Raw genomic sequence first — 21,081 nt, 5'->3', positions numbered from 1 at the left:
AGCCATAGGTACAATATGTATTATATTGTGTATGAACTGTTTTTCTGAATACATATACCCTTGAGAAAAATACTTTCTATACGCTATGAGCTCGTAGGTAGAGGGGATAATTAAAAATTCGCGAGCGCCAGTAGTAACAAGTATCTAAGCTTTTACTGGAAATTTGACATAAATGTCAAAGTGATTAATTTAAAACATTGAAATTAAAAACATTAATTATAAAAAATATTAGTTGGTCAATAATAAACAAAAATAAATTTAAAAAAAGTATTTACTCTAAATAATCAATCCAGCATCTTTTCCGCCGAAGCATGTGCTATATATAAAGCTCTTGAATGGTGTTGTGAGAAACAATGGAACAAAATTGTTGTGTGCAGTGATTCACTATCAGTATTAAATGCATTACAAAACTTTAGAGTCACAATTAACAGCAATATATTTATATTAAAAATATTGCAACAATTACTAAAATTATCAGCTTAAACATATAGTGTTAAATTTGTGTGGGTTAAGGGACATTCAGACATATTAGGTAATAGTATTGCGGATTCAATAGCTAAAAATCCACTAAAGTACCCTCAAATATTGATTGAAGAATTTAACACATGTGATCTTTTTGCATACGTTAAACAGCATATTAAATGTAAATGGGATAGACGTTGGATTCAGTTCGGTGAAAGTACAGGCACTAATTTGTTTAAATTACAACCAACAGTAGCTGTTAACCAATTTTACAAATTTGTTGCACTAAGTAGAAATACAGTGTCGACCATCCTAAGATTAAAAGTAGATCATGGATGTTTCCCGAAGCATCTACATAAAATCGGAGTTCTCCCAACAGGCAGATGTGACTGTGGAACTAGCATAGCTAATCTAAATCATATATTTTTTAACTGTCCCTTAAATCTCAATGCTAGTATGTGGCTGCTACAAGAATTGCTGAAAGCAGGTTTAAGTACTCCCCTAGACTTAAATGTGCTATTAAGTGTGGATAACATTAAAATTTTTAAACTAATTATGACATTTCTTCAAAAAATTAAATTAAAAGTGTGAATGTAAAACTAATCGTTTGAATGAATAGGTATTTCTTTTGTATTATGTAATGTATGAATGAGATATTTACTGTAATTAATTATATTATTTTGTAACCTATGTATGTTTTTAGTTCTTACCGTAGTGAAAAAGAAAAAAAAATTAATATAGTTGTATTTATTAACATAGTACGTAGGCATTGTTATTTGTAAGCTTTATTTTTTTTTATTTTTTATTTTTAAGTGTATACTGGACAATTTTTATACTTATGAACGAATAATAATTGTATATGTAGTTACGTGGCTAAAGGTTCTGAACCAAGGCCAGAATAAAATAAAAAAAAAACATTAATAGGAAATAATATTATTTGGTCAAAGCTGTGGTGTATATTTTTACCTTAAATATACTTACGTTTTAAATACTGAATTTAAGTTTTTTTAATATTTCGTAATATGTAATTATAAATTAATCTTAGCGCTATCTACACGATAATTGTGAAAGTATCCGAAGTAAGAAATTAATATTTCATTAATAGAACGTTAAAATGATTAGCAAAATCTTTAAAAAATCGATTACAATTTAATTAATTTTATGCGTTGTAAATATTAAGCGATAACAATTAAATAATAAATTTAAAAATTACCGGTGAAACTTGCATTAGTAATCCGCTAGGAGCGACACCAGCGAAGCTCAGATCGTATAGTAATAAGTTGGAATAGTGGAGTACAATATGTAAATTTTTTAAATTGACGAGTACGAATCGCCGCGCCGTTTAGAATATTTCCCTATTATTTTTGCTTAAAAGTTTCGTTTTGTCCATAAAAATTTAATTGTGTAAGTATGGAAATCACTTCACTTCTGGCATTGTGTTTAAATCAAAATCTCTTCTTCTTCTTCTTCTTCTTCTTCTTCTTCTTGTGCCGTCTTGTAACGAAAGTTGGCGATCATTTCTTAAACGTTTCTCTATCGTTTGCAACGTGAAATATTTGTTCAACACTGAGGTTAGTCCCAGGCCCAGCCCCAGGGGTGGGCGAACTGGGCGGCCGCGCAGGGCGGTAAATTTAGGGGCGGCGAATTTTAGACCACAGCCAATTTTTGAAATTGAAGAAATTATAAAAAATCAATAAATATTACGGAAAAGAGCGGCAAAATGCAACTGTAAAAACGAGAATTAAATAAGTGAAACAATATTGCAAGGTTCATTCGACGGGAAATGGACAACACCTCCTTCTCCTTCAACGCATAAGAATAGTGGGATCAGAACTAAAGTAAATTCACTTAAAATTAAATTTACTGAAAATGGAAATAATAATTGGAAACATATGGCTGAAGCTTTGTCCAGCCACGCTAAGTCTCCAGCTCATCTACAGTCACAGCGACAGTGGGTAGAACTAGCAATTAAACTAAAATCAGTCAAAACCATAGAGGAAGAAACACAAAAAGTTCTAAATTCATAAACTCGTCATTGGAAAAATGTAATAGAACGACTAATATCAGTGATACAGTTCTTAACACAAACAGTGTCTTCCATTGAGGAGCGATTCTGATCAACGTTTTCATCATATATATTTTCATCATAACAATGGTAATTTTTTTAAAGCTTGTTGAGCTCTTTGGAAAATTTGATTCTGTTTTGCAAGAGCACATTAAAAGAACAACGAATGGTAGTAACAAGCAGTATCACTATTTGAGAAAATGTATTCAAAACGAAATTATTCAGTTTCTCCATGACCAAATCAAAAATAAAATTTTAAACTTTTTGAAATCAGCAAAGTATTATAGTATAATTTTAGATTGTACACATAATGGATTCCTGATATTTCTGGAGTGAAACAGGTGACTAGTGTTGTACGTTTTGTCGATGTAGGTTCCTCTTGATAAAGTGTTAAAATTGCAGAATATTTTCTTGGATTTGTGTATGTACCGAAAACCACTAGCTTGGGACTTGCAGAAGTTATTTTGCAAAAACATAAAGAACTGGGAATACCTTTGGAAGATATGAGAGGACAAGGGTATGATAATGGGGCAAATATGAAAGGGAAGAACTTTTTGTCCCATGTTTTGCCATTCACTTAACTTAGTCGTGAACGATGCTGCTAAAGCCTCACAGTTTGCAATTTCTTTCTTTTATCTAGTGACAAAAATTTATAACTTTTTCTCAGTATCTCTTCATCGTTGGGCATATGAAAAATCATATTTCTAGCATAACATTGAAGTCTTTGTCCGAAACTATATAGATGGGAAAGTAGAATCAATGCAATTACTCCGATCAGATACCAAATTGAAGAAATCTACGATGCTCCTGTAGAAATCATTGTCAGACAAGGCGGCAGTCGCCGATCTTGCCCAGGGCGGCATAATCCCGAGGGCCGGGCGTGGTTAGTCCAATACATATGGTATGTTTAACAGTAAATGGTTGAGTTCAATTAGTTACCACTATAAACATCCTAGATTAACCGATAATGGTATAAAAGGCCCGGTTTCAGGTAAAATTTAAATATGTTTTCTGGTAAAATTTCTTTGCTTTATTATGGAAGTGCTGCCTAGTCAGTGTTAATTGTCAAAAGACCAACTCTGTCTACCTCCGTTGCTTATCGCTCCGGGTGGGTCTTAACAATGGGCCAGGTCAGATAAATTTAATAATATTTACGACCGCACTAATTCAACTCAACCATTTACTGTTGAACAAACCATAACTGATATTTCTCAGCCAAGATTTTTTCTTTCTTCCCGTCTTTTTTTCCCTCTACTCTTCCTTGCATGATGAGGTGTAGCAGAGGCTATTTATCGTTTCGACGTATGTTGCCCAGATACGATGTTTTTCTTATTTTAATTAAAATTCAAAAACCATATTAGGGCTAAATTGGTTAAATAATTTATAATGTTTTCAAATCCACATTAATCATCTCCGCCTCTGGACGAAGACTTCACCTCAACATTGACATTTATTTTGACAGGAACGTCATTAAGTGACACTTCGTTCTGACAGCTGTAATCCAAAACTAAAACAGAAACACCCGGTAGTAGATAAATAAATTTTTAGTTTCTGAAAAGCAAAATCAATGGAATTTTAGGATTTTTTCAACAATGGGATCGGAGAGCGAAGATGTTCACGTTGAAGACTCAGATGAATCCCTTTTGGATTTCAAAGAGGTAGCTTTTAATGTAATTTTTTTTTCAATGGGTGTAAACTGGGAAATTGTTCCACAAATTGGGCAATTAATACTTATAATAGATTTTAACTGATAATGATTTTCAACAAACACACAAAATGTGATAAACCTTTAGCGATATTTGTAGTGGAATTTGCATTTAAGATTTACATAAAAAAAATTCAATATAAGTTGTTATTCTTTTTGGTCTTATCTGTTTCTTTTTAAATATCATAAAATCATTAAGTATAAATTGCTTAGGATCAGGAATATTTGTTCAAAGTATCTTGATCTGGTAAAATAGACTTCTTAAATTAAGAATCATGGCTGATAATATGAATTGAGTATATAATAGAGCCCTAACAACTATATTGGGATTGATACATGCTTAATTCAGATAGTTGAGAGATTATTTGTTTTTAATGTTTTGTAATGTAATACTATATAATTAGGTAATTACTAATAACAGATGTCAGGTTTTCAATAAAGCAGTGGATAATGTTCAGTGTGGTTTCAAGATGAATGGCATCAGTATTAATAATTTGAGATACACAGATGACACGATGTTAACTACAAGCAATTATGGAGGAACTTCAACATCTTATTAATAGGATTACCACTACATGTGATGAATATGGTCTGAAGCTAAGCACCACAAAGACAAAGGTGATGGTTGTCAGTAAAATGCCAATACAACCAGAAGTGGTAACAGCTTATAGTGAACAACAGGACAGAACTAACAGTATCACTTACCTTGGTAAATGAGAACTGGTACATAAGCAAAGAAAGTAGAAAGGCCAGAGCTGCGTTCTGTAAAATGAAGAAGAAATCTGGGTGTATTGGAGAATCATACGAATAAGTTGGGTAGATAGAGTTGTAGTCATAGAGAAGTTGTTTTTCAGCGGATTGGAAAGTTATAGAAGTCGTCAGAACAGTTAAAAATCACAAACTTTAATATTTCCAAGTTTTCATTTCAAGATTATATCACACCCAGTGAGATATAATACACTATCTTTAATAATACAAGGCAAGGCAGATGGAAGAAGAGTGCCAGGTCGAAGAATGTCATGTCTTAGAAACCTGAGGTAATGGTTTAACAGATCCTCTGCTTCCCTTTTCTGAGCTGCAGCCAACAAAATTACTATAGCCAATTTGATAGCCAATGTTCAATAATTGAGCACAACACATGAAGAAGAATTACTTATAATATAGGTTCAATCATTGATAAAGACAGGGGTACCACAGGGCAGTGTTCTTGGTCCACTTCTCTATCTTATATACACAGCTGATCTTCCAGTAAGCAACCAAACAATCACAGCTTCCTTTGCAGATGATAAAGCGATAATGGTTAAACACAGAGACCCAGTCATAGCTGCAAGAATGCTACAACAACATCTAGTGAAAATTCAGGACTGGACAAGAAACTGGAGAATCAAAGTCAATGAAGTAAAATCAGTGCAGGTTACATTTACCAAATGCAGAGGTACAGTGCCACCTGTTACACTAAATGGACAAGATCTGCCTCAATCTGGCAGCGTTAAGCATTTAGGGATGCACTTGGATAAAGGACTGACCTGGAGAAAGCACATTTTTAACAAATGAAAACAACTTGGCTTAAAACTCAGCAAATACTACTGGCTATTGGGAAGACAGTCAAAGCTTAGTTTAAAAAACAAATTATTGGTGTATAAAGTAGCCTTAAAACCAATATGGACATATGGTGTACAACTATGGGGTACGGCTGCAAACTCAAACATAGAGATATTGGAACGCTTCCAGTCGAAGGTACTACAAATGCAACTTGGTTTATACCTAATAGAGAAATCAGAGACGATCTTCAAGTAGCCACAGTAAAGGAGACAGTGAGTAAATACAGCAGCCGCTATTTGGTAAAATTAGAAAACCACCCTAATAATCTTGCACTAAACCTGCTTGATAATAGTGAGGAGACTCGGAGACTGAGGAGGAACAAACTACTGGAGCTACCACATAGGTTCTAAGCAGCAGTGAAGTGAAGTGTCGTGCAGTGCAGTGCAGTGAACTACTTACCCTTTCAGGGCACAGTTCAATAATTTAAGAGGCTAGTGGAGTCTTTGTTATCATTGGATAACAAATCCAAATTTATTTTTACACCCCTTTGAACAAACAACTAACATGCTTATAATTTTTTTGTTTATTGATTGCATGTAGTGAATAACCTATAAAAAATAAAAAAAAAATCATCAACACAAAATCACATATAATTACCTACTAATTAATAATAAGAGGTTTATTTTGTTGGCAACTAAATATTGTTGAGAACGGCAACGAATAGATTCTACATTATTTTTGCATACATCATTCGCTACTGCAGCTATATTTTCTTCAGTATATGCTGAATGTGGTCTATTTGGTCATGCGTTATCTAATAATGAAAACTGGGTTTCAAACTTACTGATAGTATAGCGAATTGAGAGTTCAGTAGGACGATTATGTGGACCATAGGTTGCTCTAAGCACACAAAACACATTCCTCATAGACCGCCTGTTTTCGTAATACACCTGAATAATTTCTAGAAGATGTACCGGGTTAAGTCTTTCCAGGATAAAATATCAAACAATACTAAATAAAAACGCAATGTCAGGTAATGCGATTCATGTACGATCATCTCCCATCAAATTCCCACCAAAAAAAGTAACTCTAAATCTAAATGAATCACCCTTTATAATTAGTTGTTAGGGCTAGTAGTCGGTTTATTTTTCCTGAATTTATTTCCATTTAATAATAATACATTCTATAGGAAACAAACTAGAAAGCTTTAAATTTACTCTACTCTAATAATAAATGCAATCATTTTTAGATTGATGATTTGGAATGTGACATACCTCAGGTTGCCCCTCCATCACTGGAAAATATCCTGTGGGATATGGAATCGGAGGCCAGTGATAGCGCATCTTTACATTCTTTTCAGAGCATGACTAATAAGTTTCATTCTATGCTGTATCATTGTGTTCTGCAGGGTGTTTCTTCCCAGATTTCGTCAGCAGCTGTAAGTAGAGTTTAAAAAAGCACAGATATCTTGTTAACAGCCAAGAATTAGGAACCCTCTGTGTAATATGGCCCATACACGATCATTAATAATGACATGACCACTAATGACATTACTTTCAAAATTCACATCATTCCATATTATCATTACTCTTCAGCCCTTATACAATCATTATTACTGTCATTACTTTTGTTCAGTATATTTGTGGTCTTTGTTTTATGAAGTCAGATATAATAAAATGGATCCAACAAAAACCACTTGTGGTGCTATAATTATATCATTAGATACAAAAACGCGAGTAAAACATAAAGTGTATATTTGACATCAAAAGAGTTTCGGAGAAAAAGGGCGTAAGCAAGTGTATATTTTGAGAAGTCAGAGTAATAAATCGTGTAATACAATACCAATAGAAATTAGAAGTACGGTTCCGGTGAAGCATGGTGTCTTTAAAAAGTACTAGTTTTGGATGTACCTTTTGTTAAAGGCAGCATCCTTTTCTCTTTGGACATTTACCAAAGTGTACAGGATTTATATTAGCATCAACAATTCATATCCATTTGATTTTTAAAGGTCTAAAACAAACATTTCTATTTGTTGTAAAATAACTAGGTGACACAGGTTCCCCAATATAATGCACTTGTTTCAAGAACGCTTTAGTCAGCTATTTTGATATAATTATTTCATGGTCGAATCGTGTCGGCAATCATAATAAAAACAATCACAAGTTTATTTATACATACGGAGAAAGTATTACAGATGCATTCGTTAATCAATCTTTATTCATTCAACATTGAGACATCAAGTTAGTGAGAAGATAGACGTTGCCCACCAACTCGTTACTGATATATTTAGTAATGAACAAGTAAATATAGTATGAGCAAATAGTGTCTTCAAGTTAATCAACTCCATCACTCATTTTTATTTTATTATAAAAGTATGAAAGTTGTCACACTAAGTATGAAAAAAGCCAGGGTTAACTATGAAAACAAGTCAATTTACAGATAACTAAGTATTTAAAAATACGAATACAGAATGGTAAAACGTGAGATATTTAGTATTCTCTCTCTTCAATCCTGACCCCCTGGAGGGAGTGTAGTGGTCGACGTGATGTCGTGTATTGTCCGTCTCCAAAGATCTCTGTCTCTGGTCATTTCTTTTAACTCATGCATAGGTCTTTTGCATATTCCTGTTTTTAGTATTAGTATTACATAATACTAAATCATAAATAAAAAAGTCATAAAATATTAAAAATAAGATTGCGAAATATTTAAATAAGTATTGCATACTTTCCTAGACAGCTACATTGAGTAATGATGTAGTAATGATTCACCACACCGTACACGATCATTAGCAATGACAGTATCCCCTCCCATTTACAGTAATGATGTGCCGAAATCAGAAGTTCCGGATTCGCATCATTCCTGTTCATCATTCCAACTTTGTCAACCTTACACTATCATTATTAATGTCATTCTGATAAAGTAATGTCATTATTAATGAATGTAAGGGCCCTTTAACGATTATATGTTTTTACAATTTTAGGATAGAGTTAACGCAGGGTCACCAACAGTAATAACAAATAGCTTAAACTATGTAGCAGTGGGAACATCACACGGATACATTCTGGCATTCGATTGCCAACAGAATTTGTGTTGGTGTTCCCACGATACCAGCACGATCGATCAGGGTGCAGTTTCAGCCATATCATTTAATTTGGAGTCAACCAGACTTTTGGTGGGGTAAGTTTTTGACTTGATAGACCAGTCATCAGTGGTAAAAAACTGTAAAACCGTGGAATTTTGAGAATCAACACTGATTTTAATCAAAATTTGGATTTAAGCTCGGTTGACCCTCTTCTTCAAAATCTACCCTATCCAGAACCGGGCTTTTGCCCTGGGTGTGAAAACAACCCGATCTAGGGAATGAAAATCAAAATGAATAATCAAAATAACAATGGAAGTTGATAGATTAATAAATTCTGAGTAAATTTTGTTCTATAAATTTTTTTTTTACAAAGTTTATACTTTCAATAGTACTTACACGAAAGCTCTAAAATTATCGATTTGTATCTCAAGTGACACTTTGACAGTTTTAATTTAACGCGCCGAAGGGGAGTGAAATTATGTCAAAGTGTCACGGTCACGAGGGCAAAACAAATCGACAATTCGAGCTCGAGAGTAAGTCGGTAAGATTATTTCATGAATAAAACTGTCTTTTTAAATCATTTTAACTAATATTTTATTGATATCTTCGCCTGAATATTTGCTAAACCTGTTTCTTGTTGTTCTCTGTGACATGTTGAAAAACATTAATTGCCATTAATGTCACTGAATGTATTTTTGCGTAGCAACGAAGGGCATCTGACGTAAAATACTTGATGACGGGAAATTATCAAAAATTATCGCTGTCATTTTTATTCTTGTAAGTTTCTATAGGGCTTTTCATCGATTGTCATTTGTTTCGAGCTTCTGTCATATGTTGTATAATCTGTGTATAATATTAATATCACGGATTATACGACATATGACAGAAGCTCGAAACGAATGCCTGTGAATGAAAAGCCCTATTGGTCAGAATCTTTATGAATGAAATAATCCAAAAGTTATTAGCGATTGAAACTGCATTTTTCATTGGAAAAACTCACGTTCTATAACCGTTTTTCATGAATAACTTAACAAAATTTAATTTTATAGGAAAAACCGTTGAAAACAAAATTGTAGCTAATAAAAAAACAAAGAGATTCGCGTCAGAAAGACCTATGTAACCCCAATAACGACTAGGTTATTGCTCTTTAAAGGATGGTTATTTTCGAATATTCTTCTTGAAATGGAGAACCTACAATCTCAAATAACTCGAATGTGGTGCCATTTTTGGGAAAACTTTGGAGACATCTTTTAAAGCTTATTAAAAAACCTTTCAAATGAGTTCTGATAAAAGTTTTTTGCATAAGAACTGCCTGACTTATGACGAAAATAAAGTCGCTCCCTGCTTTTTTTTTGAAATGTAACAATTTTATTAAACCCCCGTCATTACGATCCTAATAGAAATGAATAGCTTCCCACTTGAAATTAACTTCATTTAGGTATAATTGATACGATCCATGTGATTTGACCGGTTTGGAATGCTTAGTTTAGAAAAAATAGTTGATTAAACCGAAAATGACATTTTTATAATAAAACAATGAATTTTTCTTAAATAAAACTAAAAGTATTCATTATACAAAAACAATAAAATTAAAATTTTCGGTAAAAAAATCCTACAATTTATTTGAACCATTTTTTAGATTTATTTAAGAAAAATGCACTTTTTTTATTAAAAAATGTCATTTTCGATTTTATCAACAATTTTTTCTAAACTAAGCATTCCAAACCGGTCAAATCACACCGATCGTATCAATTATACCTAAATAAAGTTAATTTCAAGTGGGAAGCTATTCATTTATATTAGGATTGTAATGACAAGGAGTTAATTGTTACATTTCAAAAAAAAAGCAGGGAGCTACTTTATTTTCGTCATAAGTCAGTAATTTCTTACGCAAAAAACTTTTGTCGGAGCTCATTTGAAAGGTTTTTCAATTAACTTTAAAAGATATCTCTTAAGTTTTCCCAAAAAAGTGTATCACATTAGAGGTATTTGAGATTGCAGGTTCTCCATTTCGTGCAAAAAAATTTTATAAAACAAAATTTACTCAGAATTTATTAAACTATCGACTTTCATAGTTACTTTGATTGAAAAAAAATCATCCCCTAGATGGGGTTGCTTTCACCCCATGGCAAAAGCCCGCTTCGGCGTAGGGTAGATTTTGACAAAGGTTATGAACACTACCTAACCAAATTTTCAAGGAAATCGACTCGATTCTCAAAATTCCACGAGAAAATGGCTGTTGATTGGACTACGAATGCATAATTTGTGATCTAATCGAACATTTACTGCATTTTCTAGTTATGAGAGAGGATTCATTTCAATGATAGATGCATTGACGGGCGATATTCTTCGGAGATTGCCAGATGCACATGCTCCTCAAACAGCAGTGCTGTTGCTAAGATTCACATTTCTCAGCAATTTGGCTTTATGTGGTGACTCATCAGGATGTGTATTTTCTCTTTCGTTTAGTAGAAGACTGGGGGTCCGATCATGGAATTCCAAGTGTCTGTTTTCAGGTGCTAGAGGAGAAGTATGTGTTTTTGAGCCGCTAGTGAGAGGACATGACTTGAATTTTCTCAACAACAATGTTTTGGTAGCTATGGCGACTCTATCAAAGGTAAATGTAAATCTTTTTAGTTCTTTGAATTGGTTTAGCTTCATACTTGTTATGCAGTGTGGAAGGCACTTATGGAATAAAATTATTTCTGCCCTTGTTTCAAAAAATCATAAAAAATGCTGAGACCCGTCGATTTTTAAATAAAAGTGTGCACTTTCTAAGCATAAATTTAAATTTACAGGGTGATTCATGCAAGTCCAGCAGAGTCCATAAGCTTTATTTTTATTGGAGCACCCTGTATATTTTTATATTTTTAAAAGCTGCTTGACCACCTGATTTCAACGAACTATATCATGTAGGGTGTATTATGAATAATACAAGGTGAAATTTTGAAATTTTAAAGTGTTGATACCACTTATGGAATAAAATTGCTTGTGTCCTTATTTTAGAAAATTATAAAAAAATGCTGGGACACGTCCACTTTTAAATGCAAAAGGGCGGCTTACAAACATACATTTAAATATACAGGGTGATTCACGCAAGTACAGCATAGTCCATGATCTTTAGTTTTAATGGATCACACTGTATATTTTTATTTTCTTAGAAACTACTTTGGCAACCTCATCTCAAAAAAGTGTATTATGCTGGGTCCATTATGAATAATACAAGGTGAAAATTTGAAATTATTTATAAATTTCGTCAAAACCTTAAATACAAAACCCAATAGATTTATACTTTTAGTTACTGTAGAAATAGAATAGAAACTGTATGTCTTTATTTAGCTAATTTAAAAATAATAGCATTATTTAAAGTATGATAAATTATTAATTTCAAAATTTTACGTAGTTTTTTAATAGCTTGACGAAAATTATACATAATTTTAAAATTTCACCTTGTATTATTCATAATAGGTCCTACATAATACACTTTTTTGATGTGACGTTGTTTAGCAGATTCAAAAAATATAAAAATATACAGGGTGTTTCATTAAAATTCAAGATCATGGAGTATGCTAGACTTGCGTGAGCCACCCTGTATATTTAAATTTATACTTAAACAGTGCATATTTGAATTCAAAAGTTGACATATCTTAGCGTTTTTTATAATTTTCTAAAATAAGGACACAAACAATTTTTTTTCATAAGTGGTTTCCACAGACTATAATTTCAAAATTCCACCCTGTATTATTCATAATATACCATACATGATGTAGTTCGATGAAATCAGGTTGTTAAGCAGCTTTTAAAAATATAAAAATATATAGGGTGTTCCATTAAAAATAAAGCTTATGGACTATGCTAGACTTACGTGAATCACCCTGTACAATCAAATTTAGGTTTAAAAGCGTACACAGTCGAACCCGCTTATTGGAATAGCCTTTGTGCAAGGCAAAAATATTCTTATAACCGAGATATTCTAATAACCGATCATTGGTGGCTAGTCGAAATAAGTGTTACCGAATATACGTAATAATATTATTTACATACTATGCCAATGTGTAGTTTTACATACTATGCCAATATGTAGTTTTATTACATACTATGCCAATATGTATATCATATATGTACCTATATAATCAGTGTATGTAAATGGATTTAGGTCTTTTTACGTCAATAATACAGTAGTGTAACTACTACTTATCTATGTATGTGTTAAATACCAAATTACATTACATGTATGTGAATGAATACAGTAGGTAATTAATATGAAATGTATGCAATATGTAGATATGTAAATATTTTCTTATTAAAATGCATATATAACAAAATTATTTATTTTTTTCTTGAGAAATTATTGGTAATTATAGCTTTTTCGTTGTTAATCCGTGTGGTCATCCTTAATCCATTGGTTGAATAGAAGTTTTATTGGCGTCAAGAAATGGATTGTTACATTCTTGTTCTTTTCTGTTCTTTTAATATAATAATAATAATAATAATAAAGGTCTTTATTTTTCCTTCAAGTACATACAGTACACAAAAACATACAAAATATAAATGCATAATATAACAACAAGAAAGAAAAAATGCCGAAGATCAGTTGGTACTGAGTTCAAGAAATCAGCACCTCTGCTTTTCATCTTAAGCAAGAGAAAAATATATATATATATATATATATATATATATATATATATATATATATATATATATATATATATATATATATATATATATATATATATTTTTCATGTTCTGTAACATTTTAAAAACCGTGACTAATAGGAACATTTTGTAATTAAATATTGTAAAAAAACTATCACATAGTCTATACATGCTACATAACAGGTCATTAACTATGGCACATGTGTTACTCAGTTAGCAATTTAGTTTTAAGAGATTTCTTAAAAGATACAATCGACTTTAATTTTAATTCTTTTGCTAATCCATTATATATTTTTGATATTTGATATGTAAATGAGTTTTTGAATTGTTCTGTACGATGTGGTGGAGCTGTAATTGTATTTTTATATCTTGTATTAACATTATGTATGTCAGTTCTATATATAACTTTTTAAAAAAAAGATATGCTGGTAATGAGTTTTTGATGATTTTATGGAATAGACAAGCAGCATGTAGATATCTTCTCCTTTCCATGCTCAACCATTTTACGTGTTTTAGTTTGTGAGAAATAGGCTGGTGTCTTCTTACACCACAGATAAGACGAAGACACGAATTTTGAACCACCTGAATTCTTCTCCTGTCATCTGAACTAATACAAGGCCCGTACACAACATCACCATAGTTAAATTTAGACAAAACCAAACTTTCACACAGTATTCTTTTTATCTTGTAAGATAGATAGCGGCGATTATGATAAATTGTTCTTAAACTGAGAAATGCTTTACTCACACAGGTGTTAATATGTTTTGTAAATTTTAGGTGATTATCTAAGGTTAAACCCAGATTTTTAGCACTAGTTACAGGTTTAATGATTTCATTATCAACAACTATTTCAATGGTGTTTTCGAATTTAACAAAGCCATAATTCACATCTTGCAAACAAGTAGGTACTCTCTGAGTAAATTCTAAATAAACTGCTTCTAACAATTTTATAACAGGCAACAGTGCCTTTGTGTAGACAAATAAAAATTATTTTATGACCCATGCATTTGTCGGCTAAAGATCGAATTGGTACTCGTAACAAAGTAATAAATATTTATTACCCTAATAATATATAATCCAGCACTACAGGCCGTTGACGACAAACCATAATACCAAACATAATTTAAATTTTTAGTAAATTGTAAAAAAAATATTCGTTGACCTGCAAAACATGCAAATAAGCAGTATTATCTAGTTAGATCCTATTCCAATAAACGGATAAATTTATTAAGGAGTAAATGGAAACGTTTCGGGAACTTGAATTTATATTCCATAAACCGGGATATTCCTATAACAGGGATTCTAATAAGCGGGTTCGACTGTATTTATATTTAGAAATAATTTTATTCCATAAGTGCCTTCCACCCTATATATTTCCACTTTAATCATTTTGTCTCTAGATGATGATAATTCTTTTAGGTAATAGTGATATCTGTGCGCCCAAAGTTAAAAGTGTACTACAGCCAACAACTACCTCGAATATCAACTTCTCTCCCCCTAATATCCTGGCAACTGGTCTCCGTTGGCAAATCATTCCAGCCAGTTCTGGCTTGGGGCAGAGGCAATGAACTACACTACACCAGAGTCGTCACGCACGGGTACAACAACAATAGGATAACGTTGCTTCCATTGCGCAAAGTCCAAGTGCCTTACACTATGAACTCTCTGCATTGGCTGGGTACGAGACACTTGGCGATTTTGGACACCAGCGAGAACTTAAGATTAGTCGAAGTGAGGAATCAGCGGGAGCTGGAAGTTTTGGAGATATCTAATGCAGGTTTGGTGTACAATTCGGCTCATTTTAAGGCTCTGGCTGTCGGTGGAGGTGTCAGCGAAGCGTTTGCCTTAGCAGGTATGGTTGTTATTTTAATTTACTATTTTTATTGGGAATCAACCAAAATTTCAGTTTAGAACACGTTTATTTTGACGTTTCCATTTATCCTTCTTCTTGAAATCGATCTTCAGGAAGAACAGTATTCGCAAAATTAAATTCCGACAGAGGGCGCTCAATATTTCAAAGATGAATGATAACTCAAGGAAAACAATTCATTTTGTCATTTGATCTCACAGTTCTAAAACGTTCAATTAAGAGGATCGGTACGTATTTTCGGCTGCAATGCTATTCAAATGGGGATTAATTTTTTTCGAATCCTGAGAAAACTAATAAGTATTTTTGAAAAATTTAAACGCAGAATGAAAGATTACGTTATTAGCGAGGGCCGAAAGTCCCTGAGAACTTCTATAATGTTTATTTTAATAAGTTACAGGGGTGAAGAACTAAGAGAAAATTTAGTGTGATTTTTAATTTCAAATATCTCATTCAAAATAAACTTTTTATTTATTCTAAGGGACTTTCGGCCCTCGGTAATAATTTAGTCTTTTATTCTGCGTTTAAATTTTTCAAAAATATTTATTGGTTTTTTCAGGATTCGAAAAAAATGAACACAATGCCGTGGTAATATTTTCCAAATCTATCTTTGTCTTACAACGCACTCAGCCGAATATAATATTGTCAGCATATATTGTCAGTCATAGACACTGACAATCAGTGACAATTTTAAATATTTGACATTGCATCGGGAATATTTTGAGTTATTGATTAAATATTATTGATATATAGTGTATTTGATAAATCATTGATTTAAGACGTGAACTTAATAAAAATTTATTTATTGTGTATTATTTGTGGAAGATCAAAGGAGAATACATCAGGGTAATATATTCTGTGATCCAAGTATTTTGTTGTTAAAGATGTTCAAAATTGTAACCGTTCCGTAATAATATTATTAAAAAATCACTTTTCCCCTTTTCTCGATTGAGTATTCGTTTTTGTTGTACAAATAAATTATTAAAATCACTGAATACATAGTTAGTGAAAACATTATCACATTTATTAACTGAATTAATAATTTGCAATTATAAAAATAACAGTTATTCAAGAACATTCAAAAGCCATCTCTTTAAATTAATGATGACATTTTCAAGTAGAATGACATTCTAGTAATGTTTACAATATCCATGCCAGTGTGAATTTTACTACACGTAATTTGCCGTGTAAAGACAGCAAAAGTAGGGATACACGTAAAATATTTGCGAATTATGTACCCATAGCCTTAAAATCATTTACACGAGTGTTTTGCCAAAGTAACCACTAAGTTTTGCCACTAAGACATCTTATAGGTTAAAGACGACTCAAAATTATGTTTCATCTGTATGCATTCATTAAAATTTGATGCTTTGTTTTTACCTTTTTTTCATAAAAAATCTGGCCCCCCGATAATCACATAGCGTTTTTAATTTAGTTAATAGGTACACTACAATTTATTTTACACTAACAGATAACAATTTTTCATTAAATAAAAACTGCAAACTAAGTAGGTGAATTTATTTTATAAAAATTGCGTTTTGCAAATTATGAGGTGGTTGGAATATTTTGTATAACAATGTACATTCCATGTACAGAATATATAATGCATTTTATATATTTATTTAATTTTGCCGTCGCTTAAACATTAAAAAATACTACGTTAATACAAACGTTAAATTAACAAAATGTGTAATTTGGTATCAGTTAGTTTACGTCATTACGTAGAGTAAAATAGGAAGGAATACTGAGGAACACTGCAATAGTTTTTTTTTTAGGTCGAATTCATTGTTAATTACAACATAAACTGACCGCAAATATGTACACAAATTAATGACAAAGTCAATGTTTTCCTAGACTTGATGCTTTTCAAATTTGCCACCAGGCGTCGCCCACTTTGGGGTTTCTCGCCAATTCAAAAAATATCAGTTTGTGCGTATTCTCAAATTTTGTTATACTTTATTTGTTTACAACTGACATTTCATTACAAATTCAAATCTTCACTAATCTGCAAACAGCAGGTAAAGTGGTCAAACTGAAATCACTCTAAATAATGTCCTCTCCTGTTAAAATGTAGTTTTAGATATTATTTTTCAAAGAGTCCACCTTGTTCACATAGAAATTACAATACAAACCTATATATTACGATAACGTAACAGTTACGATAATCATGGGTCAGTGCAAGACCCTTCCATTGCAAAATGGACTAAGACAGGGTGATGAACTATCGTGTCTCTTATTTAAACTGGCATTAGAAAAAAATAATTCGTACTATCTTTAACAAATCAATACAAATTGTCGGATACGCAGATGACGTATTATTTTATACAAATGTTCAAAAGACGTAATATGTAACACTATAAGCAAGCTTACACCTACAAGAATAATAATTGACGACCTAGAACTGGAAGGTGTCGACACCTTCATATAAATACTTAGGCTCGCTGCTAACTAAAGATAACAATGTCAGTGAAGAAAATTAAAGAAGAATAGTGCTCGACAATAAGTGTTACTATGGCTTAAGAAGACAGATGGCCTCAAAAATACCTAGAAAAATTAAATTGACTGTCTACAAAACACTAATACGACCAGTGCTAACATAATAGAATAGAATAGAATAGAATAGAAATATGCTTTATTGTCACTGAAAATACAAATTTTATGGACAAAGCTTAATTAAAGTCAGAAAAAATAAATAAATAATATCTAACAATAACAATAACAAATACAATTTTCTGAAATTTGATAAATAGTCAATATAAAAAAAATATACATAAATACAAAATATAAGTTAATAAAGTAAAGAAAAAAAAAAACAAAATCGATATATTTGCAACAATTTATAGAAATTGCAACGTGAATATACAACAAAGTAAAATATTTATAGACATAGAAACTAATAAGTTTAAGCTGCTGCATGTGACACCCAAATATAGATAAGTTTGGTTACTTGTACATTACTGTAATTTCTTAGTTAGTCATTAAGAAACTCTTCTACTGAATAATATGGTCTTTTAGATAGATGAACTTTTGTCATTTTACAGAACTTGGGGAAAGATGTTGCAGATTTGAGTTGTAAAGGAAGATGGTTGTATAGTTTTTTTGCGGAATATAATATAGATTTCTTTACTAACTCAGAGGACGGGATCGGTAAATAGACATCAAAATTTGAATTTCTGGTGGAGTAGTCATGACGAGGCCTTGCTGGAAAGACATGCATGTGTTTACGAATTAAGCAAACAGTTTCTAAAATATATAAAGATGTAAGGGTTAAAATGCCGTGATCTTTGAAGTAACTTCTGCAATGTGTTGTTCTTCTGAGGCCAAACAGATACCTTATTGATCTTTTTTGTAATTTAAAAATAACATCTAACTGGGCAGCTGTACTAGAACCCCAAAAAGGAAGACCATATCGAAGATGAGACTCGAACAAAGAAAAATATGTTAGTTTAGAAGATGCTAAATTGAGTTCTTTCGAAACAGATCTTATAGCATAGTAGGCTGAGGCGAGTTTCTTACTTAACACATCGATATGAAGGGACCATTTGAGGTTGCTGTCTAAAAAAATACCAAGAAATTTTACAGAATCAACGGTAGAGATCTGGCTGTTATTAACAAGCAGGGGTTGAAGAGCACTTTTATAGGATAATGCTACTGTCTTATCCACGTTAAAAGAGAGTAAATTAGAGTCAGACCAGGTTTTTATCGTAAGCAAATCAGAAGTTATAGTTGCATGAAGAGATGCAATAGTTGAGTTGCTTCAGGTGATACTGGTATCATCAGCAAAAAGAACAATTTTTCCATCGATTTTTAAGTTATTGATGTCATTTATAAAGATAAGGAACAGTAGAGGACCCAATACTGAACCTTGTGGTACTCCACATACAATGTTTTTGAGACTAGAGTCGGTATCATTTGCTCTAACTATTTGTTTCCTATTATTCAAGTAAGATTGGAACCAATTCAAAGAAATACCTCGAATCCCATAGAAATTTAGTTTTTTAATCAAAATGTCGTGATTTACACAATCAAAAACTTTGGCATAGTCACAGAAAACAGTGGCAGTATAAAGATTATTGTTTAGTGCTTGGTAAACCTCATGAAACACAGAAAACAAGGCATCAGTGGTACATTTATTAGTTAAAAAGCCGAACTGATTTTGGGATAAGATGTTGTTATCAATGAGAAAGGACATGAGACGGGTTTTTATGAGTCTCTCAATAATTTTTGAAAGTACCGGTAGTAAGGCAATAGGTCTATAGTTGCAAGCATTAGATTTTTCACCACCCTTATGAAGGGGAATAATAATGGCTATCTTTAGGCACTCTGGGAATTTGCCTCTTTCAAAGGAATCATTAATTAGTGAGACGAGGTTTTCCAACACATTTTCTGTGAGATTTGAGAAGATTTTTATGGATAGTCCATCAGTACTACAGGATGATTTGCTTTTGATACTATTGATAGTTTGGATCAGTTCAGTTATATCGATTGGTCTTAAAAATAATGAATTCGAGAACACTCCTGAATTGGGGAGATAGGAAATGGGATCTTTTTGTGGCAAAATAGTAGAAGTTATATTTTTACTCACATTAACGAAATATTCGTTTAGATTTTCCGGGTCTGGAAGGGCAAATGTTTGAACTGCGTGAGTTCTATTTCGAAGATCGTTTATTATGGACCAAGTTTCTTTTGCAACACTTTTAGAGCTTTCCATACGATTTTGACGGTTACCAATATGGTTCAGAAACTTGGTCGCTTACACAAAATGACCAAGAACTGCTCAAAGGTTTTAAAGTTTTTGACAGAAGAGGGCCGATAGGACAACGAGCAAGAGGAAGGCCGAGACTTAGGTACCAAGACAACTTAGATAACAATTTAAAATCAATTGAAATTAGAGCATAGAGAAGAGTTGTCAGAGTCAGAGGAGAATGGAGGATTTTTCTGAAGAAGGCTTTGGCTCAAAGAGCTCTAACGCCACCGATGATGTTGATGATAGACATGTCGATATGCCTTATAAATCCAAAAATAGTACCCTACTATTAAGGTACTACAGTAAAACCTGTGTTACTGGCCACCTGCCAAAATCGGCCACCTGTACTAACGGCCAGTTTAAAAATTCCCCAAACCAATATATCTAGACTACAAAAACTGGCAATACCGGCCACCTTTCTATATCGGCCAATTAGCCTAATAAAATAAAAAAAAGTCAAAATGTAAATTCGTACAGGTTGAAACAAATTTTATATTAAAGTTTAGGTGGGTACAAAAGATATTTTCGAGAAAGTATCCAAATTATACAAGGGGATCAGTGTTTAAATAATTAAAAAGGGGTCATTTTTGCAAAAAAAAATACTTCTTTAACTGCTGAGGTATTTCACTTGTTAATGAAAGTCTACGGGATTTTTTTCTGCAAAGTTGAACGGTAAATCTTTCATATAAGACTTTACTAAATTAAATTTGACCCCCTATTTATTTAAATAATTGTATATAAAACTTAAAAAACAAATTGGCAAAAAATTATTTTTAGCGTTTTAAATAAGCACTATAAAATATCGTATTTTACAAACTAAGTTACGATATGTTACCCTATTAAGCAAAAAAAAATTGGTCTAAAAATATTTAATATTTTTTGAGATATTGAATTTGTTTATTAAATGTTACTATATTTTCAATTGCAAAAACGCGGTTGTTGCCAAAGAAATATT

General features: G+C 32.0%; 1 protein-coding gene across 2 annotated transcripts in view; it reads left to right on the top strand.

Moving 5' to 3' along the window:
• Positions 1-4,007: 4,007 nt before the first annotated feature.
• The window catches only part of LOC114329314 (vacuolar protein sorting-associated protein 8 homolog), a 53,380-nt gene continuing 36,306 nt past the window's right edge, over positions 4,008-21,081 (top strand). For both annotated transcript variants that reach the window (XM_028278371.2, XM_028278360.2), the window contains exons 1-5: positions 4,008-4,185; positions 7,024-7,212; positions 8,755-8,951; positions 11,155-11,473; positions 14,932-15,364. In XM_028278371.2, coding sequence (XP_028134172.1) covers positions 4,120-4,185; positions 7,024-7,212; positions 8,755-8,951; positions 11,155-11,473; positions 14,932-15,364 — 1,204 coding nt within the window. In that variant the 5' untranslated portion in view covers positions 4,008-4,119. The remainder of the gene's footprint in view (positions 4,186-7,023; positions 7,213-8,754; positions 8,952-11,154; positions 11,474-14,931; positions 15,365-21,081) is intronic.

This window comes from Diabrotica virgifera, chromosome 7 (assembly GCF_917563875.1).
Source record: "Diabrotica virgifera virgifera chromosome 7, PGI_DIABVI_V3a".
NCBI classification, from domain to species: domain Eukaryota; kingdom Metazoa; phylum Arthropoda; class Insecta; order Coleoptera; family Chrysomelidae; genus Diabrotica; species Diabrotica virgifera.
The sequence above is the reverse complement of the archived record's forward strand: the minus strand, read 5'-3'. Positions and strand labels throughout refer to the sequence as shown.